General features: G+C 38.7%; 1 protein-coding gene and 1 long non-coding RNA gene across 2 annotated transcripts in view; both read right to left on the bottom strand.

Moving 5' to 3' along the window:
- LOC131787901 (uncharacterized) overlaps positions 1–10222 on the bottom strand; it is a 28594-nt gene extending 18372 nt beyond the window's left edge. Inside the window, exons 1-11 of the mRNA XM_066162926.1 lie at positions 10118–10222; positions 6393–6557; positions 5902–5992; positions 5142–5368; positions 4425–4787; positions 3705–4027; positions 3311–3449; positions 2416–2729; positions 2027–2168; positions 1114–1439; positions 614–752 (exon numbers count right to left, since the gene is read on the bottom strand). Coding sequence (XP_066019023.1) covers positions 614–752; positions 1114–1439; positions 2027–2168; positions 2416–2729; positions 3311–3449; positions 3705–4027; positions 4425–4787; positions 5142–5368; positions 5902–5992; positions 6393–6557; positions 10118–10175 — 2287 coding nt within the window. The 5' untranslated portion in view covers positions 10176–10222. The remainder of the gene's footprint in view (positions 1–613; positions 753–1113; positions 1440–2026; positions 2169–2415; positions 2730–3310; positions 3450–3704; positions 4028–4424; positions 4788–5141; positions 5369–5901; positions 5993–6392; positions 6558–10117) is intronic.
- A 2020-nt stretch (positions 10223–12242) lies between these two features.
- LOC136279313 (uncharacterized) lies at positions 12243–13993 on the bottom strand. The gene is made up of 3 exons (XR_010716812.1): positions 13545–13993; positions 13146–13240; positions 12243–12940 (listed from the first exon to the last, which is right to left on the bottom strand). It is a non-coding gene; the product is annotated as an uncharacterized lncRNA (long non-coding RNA).
- Between the last annotated feature and the right edge of the window lie 476 nt (positions 13994–14469).

The following is a 14469-nucleotide window of genomic DNA, read 5'->3' as shown; positions in this document are numbered from 1 at the left end:
CATTTTCAAGTGAAATTAATTTAGCAATTGTCATTTTTAGAAGCGTCCTATGAATTGTTTTGTCGATGGCTTAAAGAAGACCTCTTTTCGGATCCGGAAAACGTTTAATCGTGTCATGGTTAAATTTGTTTAAATCAGCTTGTTTGCGTAATCAAAAAACGTTGATGTTGTTTTTTCAGGTGTAATCGACAACTTTTCCACTAAGCTTCAGAGGTAGTATGTTATAAAGTAGTTCCATAACTGGATGACCTTTGGTCGACATTTAGTCTGTGTAGCGGTTAACAACAAACAGCCGCGACAGATTTGAGTCAACCCTAATAGTGACCTTTTCATTATCAAGTAATTTTGCTTTGCATCAATTTCAAGTGAAAAAATGATAAGAAGAGGCCAAATAATGTTAGATCTTACCACCAGATTGTCAGAATCAAAAATACACGGTAAATAAGAAATTGAGAAAAGGTTGACAGCTACAAACGCACGCAACAAGTTATACAATCAGTAAAATTGGGAAAATATTTTAGCCATACTGCAGGAGGAAGTATGGCTGAAAAAAAATACACTGAGATAACCTAACAAGAAAATATTTTAAAAGCCACGAATGGTTTTCGATTACCTGGACATCCAAAGAGCTCTATCCTCATGGAGATATGTTTGTTCCACTGTGTTGGGATTATACGGACATAGCGCGCTTTGAGTGGCGGACGAAGTGTATTATACACAACCTCGTTACGATCTTGGTTTCCCTTCAACTCCTGGAAATCGTCATAAATGTTACAGTCAAATTAAGATCTAATTTGATGCCTAAATACCATAAGTTACTCTATTGTTTGCTAGTTTGTTGTTGTTGTCTTTTTTTTTGGCCGGCTTTACTTTCAGAATTGCACTTGAAATAACAGGTGATAATAAATAACTAAAGAAAGAAATAAATCATTTTTCAGTAGTACATTAACAGAGTGCTTCCGTGGTCTCTTACCCGTGGTTATGTCCTGTTCATACTGAGTGCAAACATTGAATTACGGTATTTGCAGATGTATATTTTCATTTATGAAAACAATTATGTATATTAGAAGTTAGCTCATTTGATAAAATTCCTTAACTGAGGATAAGCCATACCGTGACCGATGTGTCCCCAATTTTTTGGTAGAACTTGTAAGTCACTCCATTATCACTATACTGCAACTTGTATCTGGTTACCCATTCATCAACTCCGTTCATCCCCTGAGTCGCCACTTGTGTCACGCGAGTGTAACTACCAAAATCCACCTGAAGCCATTGGTTGGCATCATTTACAAGAGCCGACCACCCTCCAGCTTTGTTTCCTTCGGCCCGAAAATGCAACCTGCCTTGTACTGCGGAGTGGTTTCCATCCAGTTGCGAGGAAGCGGTGATTTGCGCATCAGATATCGACCTACTGTCCATGCCAAGAGGGATAGCGCATTCTGTAATGAGTAAATTTTGGTATTAATCTATTGTTAGACAGGAAGCTTCTAATGATGTAACTGTAATCCAGCTCCCCCAAATACAAAGGTTGAAATAACGATATCCTAGCTATAGTCATTTTCGTTTTGATACTTTACAAGAATGCCGCGTCCTGATTCAGTTGAAGACTTTTTATGACTGCATCGTTAAAACGCGATCATCGTTAAAAATACCTGCAGTTTTTCCAACAAATTACGAAGGATAAACTTTAACAGCTAAAGGATACTAAATTTGAAGGAACCTTCCTTTCGCGAGATAAAAGCCATTCTAATTCATATTTTTAATAGAAATAATTTAGAAGTCAAGTCTTCAGTCATTACACTAGAAATGACATTTGTAGCTGCAAAAGTGTATGTTTAATAGCAAATTCGACAGTATGGATTCAGTCTAAAATTAATGATTTGTGATATATGTACAATTATGAAATACCAATGTTGTAACAGGGTCTCTCCTCGTTAAGCCTCGAATGCGTGAAGAACTCCCCCTCTTCATAACAAACATCTATTTCCCACAACATATCCTGTATAAAACAATATTTGGACAATACCTAGACAACCATATATTTCAGTTCGTATTCCAAGTTTGTAACCGTGCCGGGCTAAAGGTTTGAATCGAATGTAACGAGCTGTGATTGCTTGCCTCAGCTTGTGAGACACAACTGACTGGGAGTCTTGATTTCCGTTAAACACCTGTGAAATCAAACACAGTATAATTATAGAGACATAATCGAATTTGCACATCTTAAGACCATTGACACCAAGAAGTACTATAGGAAGAACAGAAAAATGAATGGTAACCGCGTAAGTGACTTTAAAAATTAAAATTTTTCTTCATGGTGCGACGCCAAAGGTGATAATATAATGAGTAAGTATTTTCACGAATCTGTCACATGAGCAAAGGTATTCCATGAGCATTTAAGTTACTTTCTGTGTATACCTTTGGTACAGTTTCTCCAGGTTCCCTGTAAAAATGGAACACCATTCCATCATCGCTGTATTGTAAATTGTAGCTAGCCGTCCCAAAAGAAGACCAATACCACAATTTCCCTCCTTGAGTTGCAACACTTGTCACAGTTGAGTAAGTTCCAAGGTCCACCTGAAGCCATTGTCTTTGATCGTTTGCATAAGTAGCCCAGCCGCCGAAGTTTAAACGTGCAAATTTTGCAGAATAGTCACTACTCGATTGGCTGGAGGCGGTGATTTGAGCATCGGATATAACCTGGCTTTCCATGCCAAGTGGTGACGAACAACCTAAATGGGATTAATCAGACATGACACAGAAGAAGAAAGAAGATCGCATAAGACGTCAAAATATGGTCCTCGTTAGCCACTTTTTTGCTCCGACTACATTCGACGTCATCTGTTATCGATTACTTTTACAGATCTACGGCAAAGGAGGTAGAGGTAACTTTTTTATCATCAAAGATCATAAACTAGGCGCTGAAAATGATGAAAAGTAGGCACTCTAAGATCCTACTTCACCTGCATGTGCTTTTGAAAAATTATAGATTTTGTGTAAGAGTGGAATGAGATACTATGGCTCTCTTCTCTCTTTGAAAGGAAAATGATTTAGAACCTTAAAAGGAGGTTTGGCGTGAAATCGAACATTTAGGCCATAAGGAGATTTCCTTAATCAGTTTTGTGAACAATTTTCTCTTGGTACAATTTTCTTTATATCTTTCCTCGGTTTTAATCTTATTATGTTTTGATTGCAAAGTACATTTCGTCCTCTAGCATTAGAAGTGTTATATACCTATGCTTGGTGTCTCTGAGATGTGCTTTCTTTCAAACACTAACTTTTTCTAACTAAAGACCATAATTTTATGAAATACCTTGACACCCATAAAGCTCCATTCTGAGTGATATATGGTTGTACCACGTGACTGGCAAAAGCCTGATGTAACGAGCTTTGATTGGTGAGATCAACTTGTTATACACAACTGTATCACTGTCTTGATTGGCGTGAAGTACCTGATAGTTAAAAACAAAACTAACTGAGCTTTGAAAAAAACCCTACCTTCATTCAGAAGATGCTCATGTACAGACTTTAAAAATCTTAAAAACACTTGTTTATGTCTCAATTGTTGTTGATTGAGTGGTAAAAAGGCAGAAAACATTCTCGAAACTTCTCGAAAAGCGCTGGGAAGTCCCGATTCAGAGAAGATTTCATTCGAAATTAATTTTTAAAAAATAGGTGATAAAATTTGTCATCCAAAGAAATTTTACCTTTGCTGACATTTTTCCAGGTTCTTTGTATGACTGGAAGATCACTCCGTCAAAACTGAACTGTAACGTGAAAGTTGTTATCCACTGCCGCCATTTTGTTGAGTTCCTTCCCTGAGTCGCCACACCTGTCACAGTGGTGTGACTGCCAAGATCCACCTGAAGCCATTGGTTATGATCATTTTTAAGAGACGACCACCCCCCTTTCTTGATTCCTTGTTCAATGGAGTTCAGTCTCGCTTGTCTTGGTGCGCTGTTGTTGTTCATTTGCGAGGACGCACTTATCTGGGCACCAGAAATAGCGCCACTCTCCATTCCAAGGGCTCCTGCAAATTTATCAGACACAAGAGGTCAAACAGCCGGTATGTACACCTGATTTGAGCGCCAAATTCTAATTAATAACTCATGAATAAGCTTTCTTTTGAAATTTTCATGCCTCGCAAACGAAATTGAATATACAATATTTTTCATGGTACAAAGTTTAAGCCCAGGAGCCACGTCAATTTTTAGGAATTCAACGCAGCTTTGAATCGCCCTTCACGCGTAACATTACACGTTTTCATTCGATTAACTCAATAGTGTCAGTGGTTATGGCTTGTTCTGATTTTTGTAAAATTCCCGAGCGCATTGAAGCAGATTATTTCCAAGTTTTTGCAAAGATATATCTCAAACTTTGAAATTGTCCATACTTATTTGTAATGCTGTCAATCAACAGTCTCTTACCAGAACACTTAACAGCGCTGTAAGAGGCTTGGAACCCAGGGAAGGAACCATCCTTATCTGATCTGAATATTACAAGAAGGCTGTTTGATGAGGAATAAATTCCATTCCTGGGAGGAGGCTGACCCCCATAGAACACTCCTAACACCTCCCTTGTTTGATTATTAACATCGTACACATAAACAGCGTCCGTGTTGTTTTCAGATTGTAGACTGAAGCGTGTAAACATTAAAGCCACTTGGAAAGATGCGTTCACTACGATCCTCCACATGCAGTATTGCCCATCTGGGTACATTTCTGGATAGTTGGGTGAGTGAATGACGCCTTTGTCTCCGTGTAGAGTTTGGTTTTGACATTTATAGTTTCCTGTAAGTTAGACAGTTATTTTGCCTATAATTAGAGTCATCCTCATTAAACTTAGTGGCACAGAAAGGCTGTCACAAGTTTCTGCAACGGCTTATGCATGGTTTTGTTCATTCTCGCTCCTCTCTCAATCAATGCTCGGCTAGTGTGATTAAGAGAGCTGATTTTAACCGACAAGCACACCATTTCCCGAAAACTGGTTGATCAAGGTAGAAACCCTAAAATCTTGTTCATTCACTGATTTATGTACATCGGTGGCTTGTGGAAGCAAAGAGGTACTAAGCGATCTCAAACTGAGTTACTTGTTTGGCAAAAGCATAGACATTAAGTACATTAAACTTTCCTGACTTGACATACTTGATGATAGGGAAATTTTCGAAGTTATTTCACTGGGCCCAAGATATTTCTGTTTCCACTGTTGTATAATCCAGGCTGGTCGGTCTCTGCCCGCGTAACCAGCAAAAGCAAAAGAAGACCGAAAGCTTCCCTGAACAGGACCCTTAGCTCCCAGTCTCCTGAGAGCGCTAACCGCCGATGAAGCATATCTCGAGCCTTCGTCTTGAACGGCGACCAAAACAATTTTGCTAAAGCAAGTAAAATAACAAAATGCTAAATCCACAGAAAAAAGGTTAGCCCTTGGTTTCCGATATCCAACAGGAGCCAAACTCGTGACAATTGTTTTGATGAAAAGTTTACATGTCAACACTTGTAATTTCAATCTTAATATGTAATTCAGTTACTCAGTGATTTCTCTACTTTCTTTGATTTATGTAATTTTCCTGTTCAATTGTTGTGAAGTCAATAGAGGCTAGACCAATGATGTATTTTACACGTATAATTGACTTGAAACTATTTGAACTGGAAAGTTACATGAATCAACGAGAGTATAGAAAACACTTGTTAACCACTTCGCCAACTCGTCCTACGATCGCAAGTAGTCCTTCATTATATAGCCGGACGTGATCATTACACTGGTGAGTCGTCTGTTCAGGAAAAATTATTTTTAAAACTAAATATGATAGTCGCGATAAAAAGAGTGGGGCATCATTTTGAAGGTGTGATTTCCTCAGAGTAAAATCATAGAACTACACTATAAACCTGAACCAAAATTACATACTTTCCCTTGGTGTTGTTGAGGTACTTCCCCAGGTTATTACCAGCAGAGCTATCCCCATGGGTGTCGAAAACTTGAGAATCAAGAATGATGCCTGGAAAAAAATGAAATATATATATATATATATACAAAAAACACATGCCTGGTTTAAGAACCCGAAATTATACACGGTAAACTTAGAATGGGAAATAATATTCTTTTGTCATGGATGCAAGAATGTGCACAATTACGTCCTGAAAAAATTTGATTTCACTGTTGAAGAATCGTTCAAGACGACGAAGCGAGAATTAAAACCTGATCCAATGAACCAATCAGAACTAGCCATGCGCAATGCAATACAACATTCGAGGCTGAAAGTGACAAAAATCAGATGTTGATTGTTGTTGATTGCTTATTTCGCCTAATTCAAGTAGCTCTCTCCGTGTTACTCTTATCGAGCTTTCCTTTATCATGAGTGAATGTGAGAAATAAGATCATAACAGTGGTTCACACACCTGTTGCACCGTCCACGACAACAACGTTATGTCCTCTGCTGTGACGAGAGTAATCCTTGCCGTTCACCTTGATATAAGCAATACCACATGTGTTCGGAGTCTTTCCTCTATCACTACACCCTTCGCTTCTAATGTAGACATCTATAGCAGGGTCCGTAACAGTAGCTGCAACCAAAGCAAACAGTCAGTTTCACTACAACGGCCCATCACAGTGAGGAAAACGAAGAAATTCAACGAGTAAACGCCGCATTAAATCCCCTTGTATCTAAAGGAAGTGTCTCATTTGCCTCCGTTTTATATATGCCATGGAAGCAAACAAACGAACAGACTCCCATAACTTCAAGAAATACATTTATATTTAAAATATATTAAAGTTCACACGGCAACCAGGTGGACAATCAGACATAGTTTGATGCTACTCTGGTTTGCAGATTTAATGAATGTAACCGAAGAAGTTACAATTCATAGACTCAAACTTCTTCGGTTACATTCATTAAATCTGCAAACCAGAGTAGCATCAAACTACATTTATATTTACTTAAAGTGACTTTCCTTGCCACCTAAAATTAAACAAGGGTAAATCCTCGTAGATTAATCGTCGATGGAAGTGAATGATACTTTCTGTACGATCGCTGACTCTAATTTGAAGAACAAATCGTCACGATAGTCCATTAACTCCAGTTTGTTTGCCAAATCAGTGCTGTTGTGAATTCAAGAGTGAACGTGCGCTATTTTTTCTTCTTATGCACTCTCATATTGACAGGTGTCAGATCGTGACAGATACTCATGAAAATGTCTCAAAGTTTGCTTGGAAGCTGTAACATCTTTAACAATACATAAATAAGGGCCTGTTTATATGTACTTGAGGGACCTCAGGCAGGTGAGGTAAGCCGTCAAGGAGGTGTAACCCGTAGATTGTAATATCGTATGTAAACGCAGGCTATTTTTCGACTACGTTTAGCCGGGTTACCCCACCTACTAGGGGGCCTCCACCTTCATGTAAACAGGTCCTAAAAATGTTTCGATGAATTCATATCCTCTGTTTTCTTTACCATTTGCAAAAATTCTTCAGTTTATGGAGATCTTGCCATAATTACAACACAAAATCATTCGGTTTCTTTCGGTAAACGCTGCGTTTTAGAAAAAAAATAATGATTTCATTCACACGTCTACAATCTAAGACACCATATAGTGGGACTCGTCGTACTGCCTCCACTGGGGGGTAAGGGGATTAGCATAGAAACATTGGTCATCAACAACACTGGATGAGGAAGGGGGGTGGGTGAAAAAACCTCAAAGAGGTGTCCCTGGGAGTGTAGGTCGGTCTGTATTGGGACAAACTCCGCCCTCTGTCTTGATTACCGCCCTCGGCGTATCCAAGGCCTAGTGCACAGTCTTCTCTTTGAAACCTGATATCATTTCACCTGCAAACACACTGTTTATGCGAAGCAACGCGACGATCTTAGTCCTTTGTACAGGTATTTCCCTACCCTCCTTCGTGCAAAGTTTCTCTTGCTTGCAATTGAAAACGAATCCTTTTTGTCTTCTGCCTCGAAACGATATACCTCTGAATGTATCAAATGTTTTCCTTTTTTTCTGAGTGAAATTTTAAAAGCACACGATTATTCTCGTCCGCTGAATTAGCATTGTTTCAATAACCAATGTATCCAGCCGCTATTGTAAACAAGATTATTTCATCAATTTAATCGGCCATTGACCTTCAACTGCTTCCACGGTTCGTTTTCAGTCAGATCGTAGACAATCGAAGCGATCCACAATAGTGTTAGGTTCGCCCCTAACCTTGGATTTTGTTTGTTCAACGATGCTCAGTATAAACTTTAAAAGTAAGTTTTAAATAAGAAGTTCAGGTGTTCAAGGTGAAGATCACAAGTTATAACTAACAATCCCATGTGTTTTCCGGCCTGCCCTAGCAAGATTGCTCCTAAAGCGTCCAAATGGTGCCGTTACTCGTTACTGCGTTACTCTGTTTAGTAGCACCCCTAACACGTCACGGAAAGAAGCTCAAGAGAACGCCACCGAGGCCTCTTTACCTTTTTAAACTCAACTAGTTCCGACCAAATTCGAGCACATCTTTTTTAGTGCTTGCTCATTCATTTTAATTCGCCTAAGGAGCCTTAATATGGTAGCTGATAAACCAAACAAAAATTTTCTCCTATTTTAGTTTTGGCTCTGACGACTCGCTTTTAAAAAGTTAGGTCGGCGGAACTCTAGCAATAAAATACACCACAACGCGAAAGCAAAATAAATGGCGCAACAAAAAAAAAGTGATTTGACTTCAAGTTCAGACAGGAGAGTTCAGAACATAACAGATGGGAGAGAGAAAGTTCATGATTTAAAATAGGTATTTCGTCGCTGAAGGGAGTACCACGATAGGCTTGAACTACAATAGTGCGAAAGAACGTGATTATCTATAAGACAAAGAATAGATTGGTAAAAAACTGGGGTCGATGAAGTCGCAGAGAGAGTTTCATTATGGTTCGGGAGATGCTAGCGTGAAAAATAGTGATTTCGCAGAAGACGTGAAATGGGTCGGGAATGGGCCCTAAAGATTGGGCTTGCATAATTTTGGTATAATTTGGAACATGAGCATCATTTTTGCTATTTTTATAAAAGTAACACTTGAATGAAAGTGATCCTCGCAGTTACTTAGGCAGTAGTGAAAATAAGGCTAGAAAAAAATTCAGGCCTGTACGGTATTTGAACCCATGACCTCTGCGATACCGGTGCAGCGCTCTACCAACTGAGCTAACAAGCCAAATGGGAGCTAGTCATGATGTTGGTTCTAAATAAACCCGTGAAGTGATGAAATAAACGGTTAAGAATATATGAAAGTCATATATTTGAACTGCGGATAAAGACGTGAATGAAAGTGACTGCGAGGATCACTTTCATTCACGTCTTTATCCGCAATTCAAATATATGACTTTCATATATACTTAACCGTTTAAAAGTAACACTGCTGGCATAATTAGCATAGCTTTAGTTTTTTTTTTTTTTAGGGAATATTACCAGAATCATAACTTTTTCGATCTTTAAGATTGATTATTTTTCAAATTCGTTCCATGGGTTAGTCTGTTTTCAATTTGCAATGTCTTGGGGCAAGACTATGTCGTTTGTCATCTAAAAGGACTGAGCAAACCGGAAGGAAACATTGCGTCAGTTCCGCTTTCACAGAAAGTTACCGCTTTCTCTGAAAGTTACCGCTTTCTCAGAAAACAAAATGTAGTCAAAGAGAACATCGCACATTTTGACACATAAAGCCGCCACTTCTAGTCTGGAGTTATCACACTAATTAATTATGTTTTATCAGAGCAACCATATAACTCCGCCAAAATAAATATCATGCTTTACAAATAATAATATACAACCTGGACATGTTTTGTGTTTCTTTTTTGAAAAGCAATTGTGTGGCACGAGCGTCAATAGCTCAAAAGAGTATGATTCGAATATGACTCGGCGTATGAATTAAAACTCTTTTGCAAAGACACAAGTCTCCCGCTGGGTTTGCAACCCAAGAGTATATTTGCTGAATGCGCTCCTCTTTCTTCTGAATCCCGAGTATGGTGACAAAGTTTGAGTTTAAAGGTTGTCAGCTGAAGAATCAGTTGCAAGAGTAAAGGATTATTTCCTTTGCTACAAACACTATTCAGTCTGAAACGTATCCGGTTCACAGTCCTCTTTGACTTTGCTAGGTGAAACCTTACCTGAGTATACAAAACTGTTTAGCAGTGTAATCAGGCCAAAAGCTTTCCACAGCGGCATCGTGAATTCGGCATTGAAGTTGTCACTACACTGGCGATCGCAGAAAAAATGAAATGAGGCGTTTTTGCCCAACCCCTTAAGCTTCAGCTTTTATAGAATTAATTTGTCATCACCCGAAGGCAGAACGTGACTCGTGCACAAGACGGTGTCAAATTGTCAATCTTATATAATAGGGATTTTACTGCGGTTCAGAGAATATTTCTTCAGTTTCCCACTGAGAAATCTCACAACTTGTTCACAATTCATAACTGAAGAGCCCCTTTGATGGCATTTACCACCAAGTTTAAAAAGAAAGTAGAACATTAAAAAATATTCGATCTATGTCTCAAAGGCGCCGACTTTATGCAAAAGTCAAACCTGTGAGAGGAAGTCCGAGTGCTATAAATATCACACGAAACACTTCCTCGCGTGTTCAATTATCTCTCACGTGCAGGTTAAGTGAATTAGTCTGATAATCATGTAATCAATACGATATGCGGTAAGATATTATGCTCTCAGTAGGGCAGGGGAAGTTCTGTTGTGTCATCAAGGTATCTATGTCATAATTATGAATCGCATGTGACGCAAGCGGAACACATACTGCAGCTACGGGTCAGTTTTTGTTCCGTAGGATGGTTGTAGTCGACCCCATTTAGGATTTCTTTGCGTTTTCATCGTTTTTTAAAAGTAACTTGTATTGAAAATAAATATAATCAATGATCTATAGGCAAAATCAGAGCTCGGCCTCGTCTCAAAAGCAGACCTATGCGTGACATAATCCTAAGCCGTTAGTAAAGAGATATGCCGTCTGCGTCACACCTAGAACGATTTCATTACTCCATACTTTGCCGTTCTTGGCCCATGGAATGGGTCAAGGCTATTTCCACATATGATCTTAAGTAAACAGGTTAGTGTCATTCCATATGGTGTAATTTTTTGAGCATTTTGTCTGAACACGGGTATGGATTTCAGCCACTGTAAGGTGGTTTCAAAGGTTATCAATAATACAACAGCTTAACGGCTACCAATGAACAAGTACACGCCCCAAAAAATACGCGCCGACAAGGAGACTGTCCCAAACAGCTCCACTAATTCAAAACATTGCATCAGAGATCTAAAAGAAAATCAAGTCAAAATTTCCGATTCGAATAATAACTGAACACAGAATGACGTCATACTGACTGTGCCCCGGTCTTCCTGTCTGTGCCTTCGTCCAACATCTGTAAACAAGCGTGATGCACAAGTTCACGTCTTAAACTAATTTGTATATGACAGTAAACGTCTCGCAGTCACGCACATTAAGCAAAAACACATTTGTTGCACATTTAAGAACTCATACTAAATAGGGGAATTTTTGTGCATAAAGAATATTACGGAGTTCCAAAAAGACTGTAAAAAGATGGGAAAGAATATCATCTAGCTACAAAACTCATATCGTGTTATTTACAACCGAGAGACTAAATTCGTCATTGGAGACCTCCACGGTGGCACTAAGGTTAAAGTTCAACACTGAAATCGAACTTAAATGTTATTATTTATCCGGAGGAAGGAAAGTACTTGAAATTCAGTTTCCTCAAAGGCGCCCACTTCATGCGAAAGACAAACCTGTGAGGGGAAGTTCGAGCGCTGTATATATCGCACGAAACACGCCAAGACCAAATAGAGGATGTCACATGCATGGCCCCGCTTGGATATAAGCCACTATTGCTGTTGCAGCATCCTCTAAGGCTTTGCAAGGCTTTATTTAAAAAAAAAACCTGGATTTGTGGCTGACAATAAAACGATTGTTTCAAATGTCTTTGTTCATCATTGCAAATTGATCTGTATATGTTACATTAAACAGCATTTCAGAACAATTTTTTTTGGTTAAAGTCAATCTTTACGCCCCGGCGCTATGCTGTGTAAGTCGTTAAAATACACCTTAATGATAAGGTCTACGTTTCGTAGGAAAAGTAGGCTCGAACTTCTAAACGAAGACCTTCGCTAAAACGCTTTAATACATGATATCGACCGCTACGCATTACGAGGCGTTGAGATACACGTTATTGATAGGGTTTTCATTTTGTAAAAAAAATTATATGCTGTTAATCCTGCTATTGGATTACAAAAAAACTTTCTCCAAAAAAAAAGTAATGTTGCAATAAGTACAAAACTCGTTGATCGCGGCCTTAATGTTTGAATAACATTTTGTATTATGCAACATGAAGTCTACATTTTTTATTGAAAGGGTGTTTCTCCAAGTTCATGAAGGTCAGATCGCTTTGGATGTCAACCAAAGACTTATTGCATAGGAATCACTAGGTTCCATGTCCCAAAGTGCTCAGTTAATGGTAAACGTCAACAATTTTTGACGATTGTCGTCGACTTGTCATTTAATATCGGCCACAAATGCTTCTGTGAAACAACTCACGAATGTACCTAGAAAATTTGTGACTTTGAGCTCTAAAAATGGCAGGGGAACAAGCTGATCGAAAGCACAACCTAATCTTCGAAAAATGAATCAAAAACTAGTTTTCAGCCTCGCAGTGAAGAAAGAAGTTCCTTTCGCATTTGAAGAGAGGAACAGTTGATGGTATTAAACACAAGAAAGAGACTGCAATTTATAATAATCATAGTGAATTCAGATTTGATTGATCGTCGCGACGTGATTTTTATTTGTTCAAATGATTCCTGGTCGGCGGCGGATGTATGCAGGATGCGGTAACTCGTAAAAACAATGAAGCAAAACGCCAGTAAGAAAACGGTGAATGTAACGCCCTGGAAGGCTTTGTCGGTTGCAGTCAGTTCTGAAAAATAATTTACGAAAAATCAGTGCGATATAATTCCTGAAAAATGGTTCCACGAAAGACATTGCGCCAAGGAATCCCGTAGGCCACGGACATAATCCAGATTGAGCACAAAAAGATTCTGAACTGTCTTCTTGTTACTTCGTAACGCTCTTTTTTTCACAACGGTTAGATATCTATCAACGGATATTTCAAACAGACCTACCAAAACCGCCACCAATGCACATCTTTACAAAAAAATGCAACAGCATCACACCACGGGGTTGTTACTATCTACTAATTACCGACGCGAAAATCTGCCTGTTGAGAAATGAAATGTCACAGTTAAAAGCATGTGACCGAACATCTGGGAAAAGTGCTGAATATGCATTATTCCTGATTAACATCGCATGCAAAACCATCAAATATTGTTTGTGGGTAATAAACCTCAGCTGATCTCAATATGATCAAATAGGCATTAAAATAGTCGGCTCTGCAATGATTATAATGAAATGAAAATCAGCGTCAAGCATTAAACCCAGTCTAAAAATAAAAAGGGATCTACAGCTTCTCGTACTCACAACACTTCCAATCCTCTATCTAGATAACCTTAAGCTGCATTTACCTTGAAAAATTATCTGCTATATGCATTAGCGAACAAAAACGTTGTGAGGACACTTCTCGTAAACTTTGACGGAGCACGATAGAAATCTGTTGCCATCAGACCTTCACTTGAGTATACTATCTATTTGTGGATTCGTTTCCCGTTGAATGAGCTCTTCTGAATTAGTAAAAGTACCTCGCTAGACTTCTTCACAACATGTTCTCCATTAAAAACGCCTCATTACACAAAACATTACACTTGGGCTTCACGGTGACTCAGCATTACCCTCTGCTCGTTGGTGACGAAAATTGCTACGCGGTAAAGGTAGTACAGGAAATCCGTTCATGCTACGTCACAGCACTATTTTCAAGAGACCATGCAATGTTTACGTCGGCAGTTAAAAAGGGTGAAAGCGAATTCTATAAAGTAACACTCAGTGGGGTTTTAAGATTCGACACAGTAACCCAAATGTCGCCATCTTTAATTGTATCGTTGCTCATGGACCAGAATGCTTTACATCTGTATAAAGTAGCTAGGTTAATATCATTTTTAATTATCACCAACCCGATTTGAGCGCTGATAGGACAGTGTACGCGTCATGCTTATGATTGGACAGTGTAATACGACATGTAAAAGCACAGTTCACAGGTCATGCCCGTGTAAATGGACAGAACGCGTCATGTGTGTGCGGTGTTTTCTTACAATTCGCCGAGTTATCTGTCGTTGTTTTTTTTTAATAAAAACGTAGAACCGATGTCTAGTTTCCTTCTTAATTTTTGTCATAGTTTTGATTAATTGGAAGCAGAACTTCGTGTCGTCCAATTCTGTCTGTAATCATACTCGTAATTAACAAATTTGATTTTGTTAATTACTCTAATAAATACAGACCGAATTGGACTCCACTCGGTCCTATTACCTTTAAAAATCCATCTTTTGACGATCTGGT

The sequence above is a fragment of the Pocillopora verrucosa genome, chromosome 3 (assembly GCF_036669915.1).
Source record: "Pocillopora verrucosa isolate sample1 chromosome 3, ASM3666991v2, whole genome shotgun sequence".
NCBI classification, from domain to species: Eukaryota; Metazoa; Cnidaria; class Anthozoa; order Scleractinia; family Pocilloporidae; genus Pocillopora; species Pocillopora verrucosa.
Note: the sequence above shows the minus strand (reverse complement) of the source record. Positions and strands in the feature narration are given on the sequence as shown.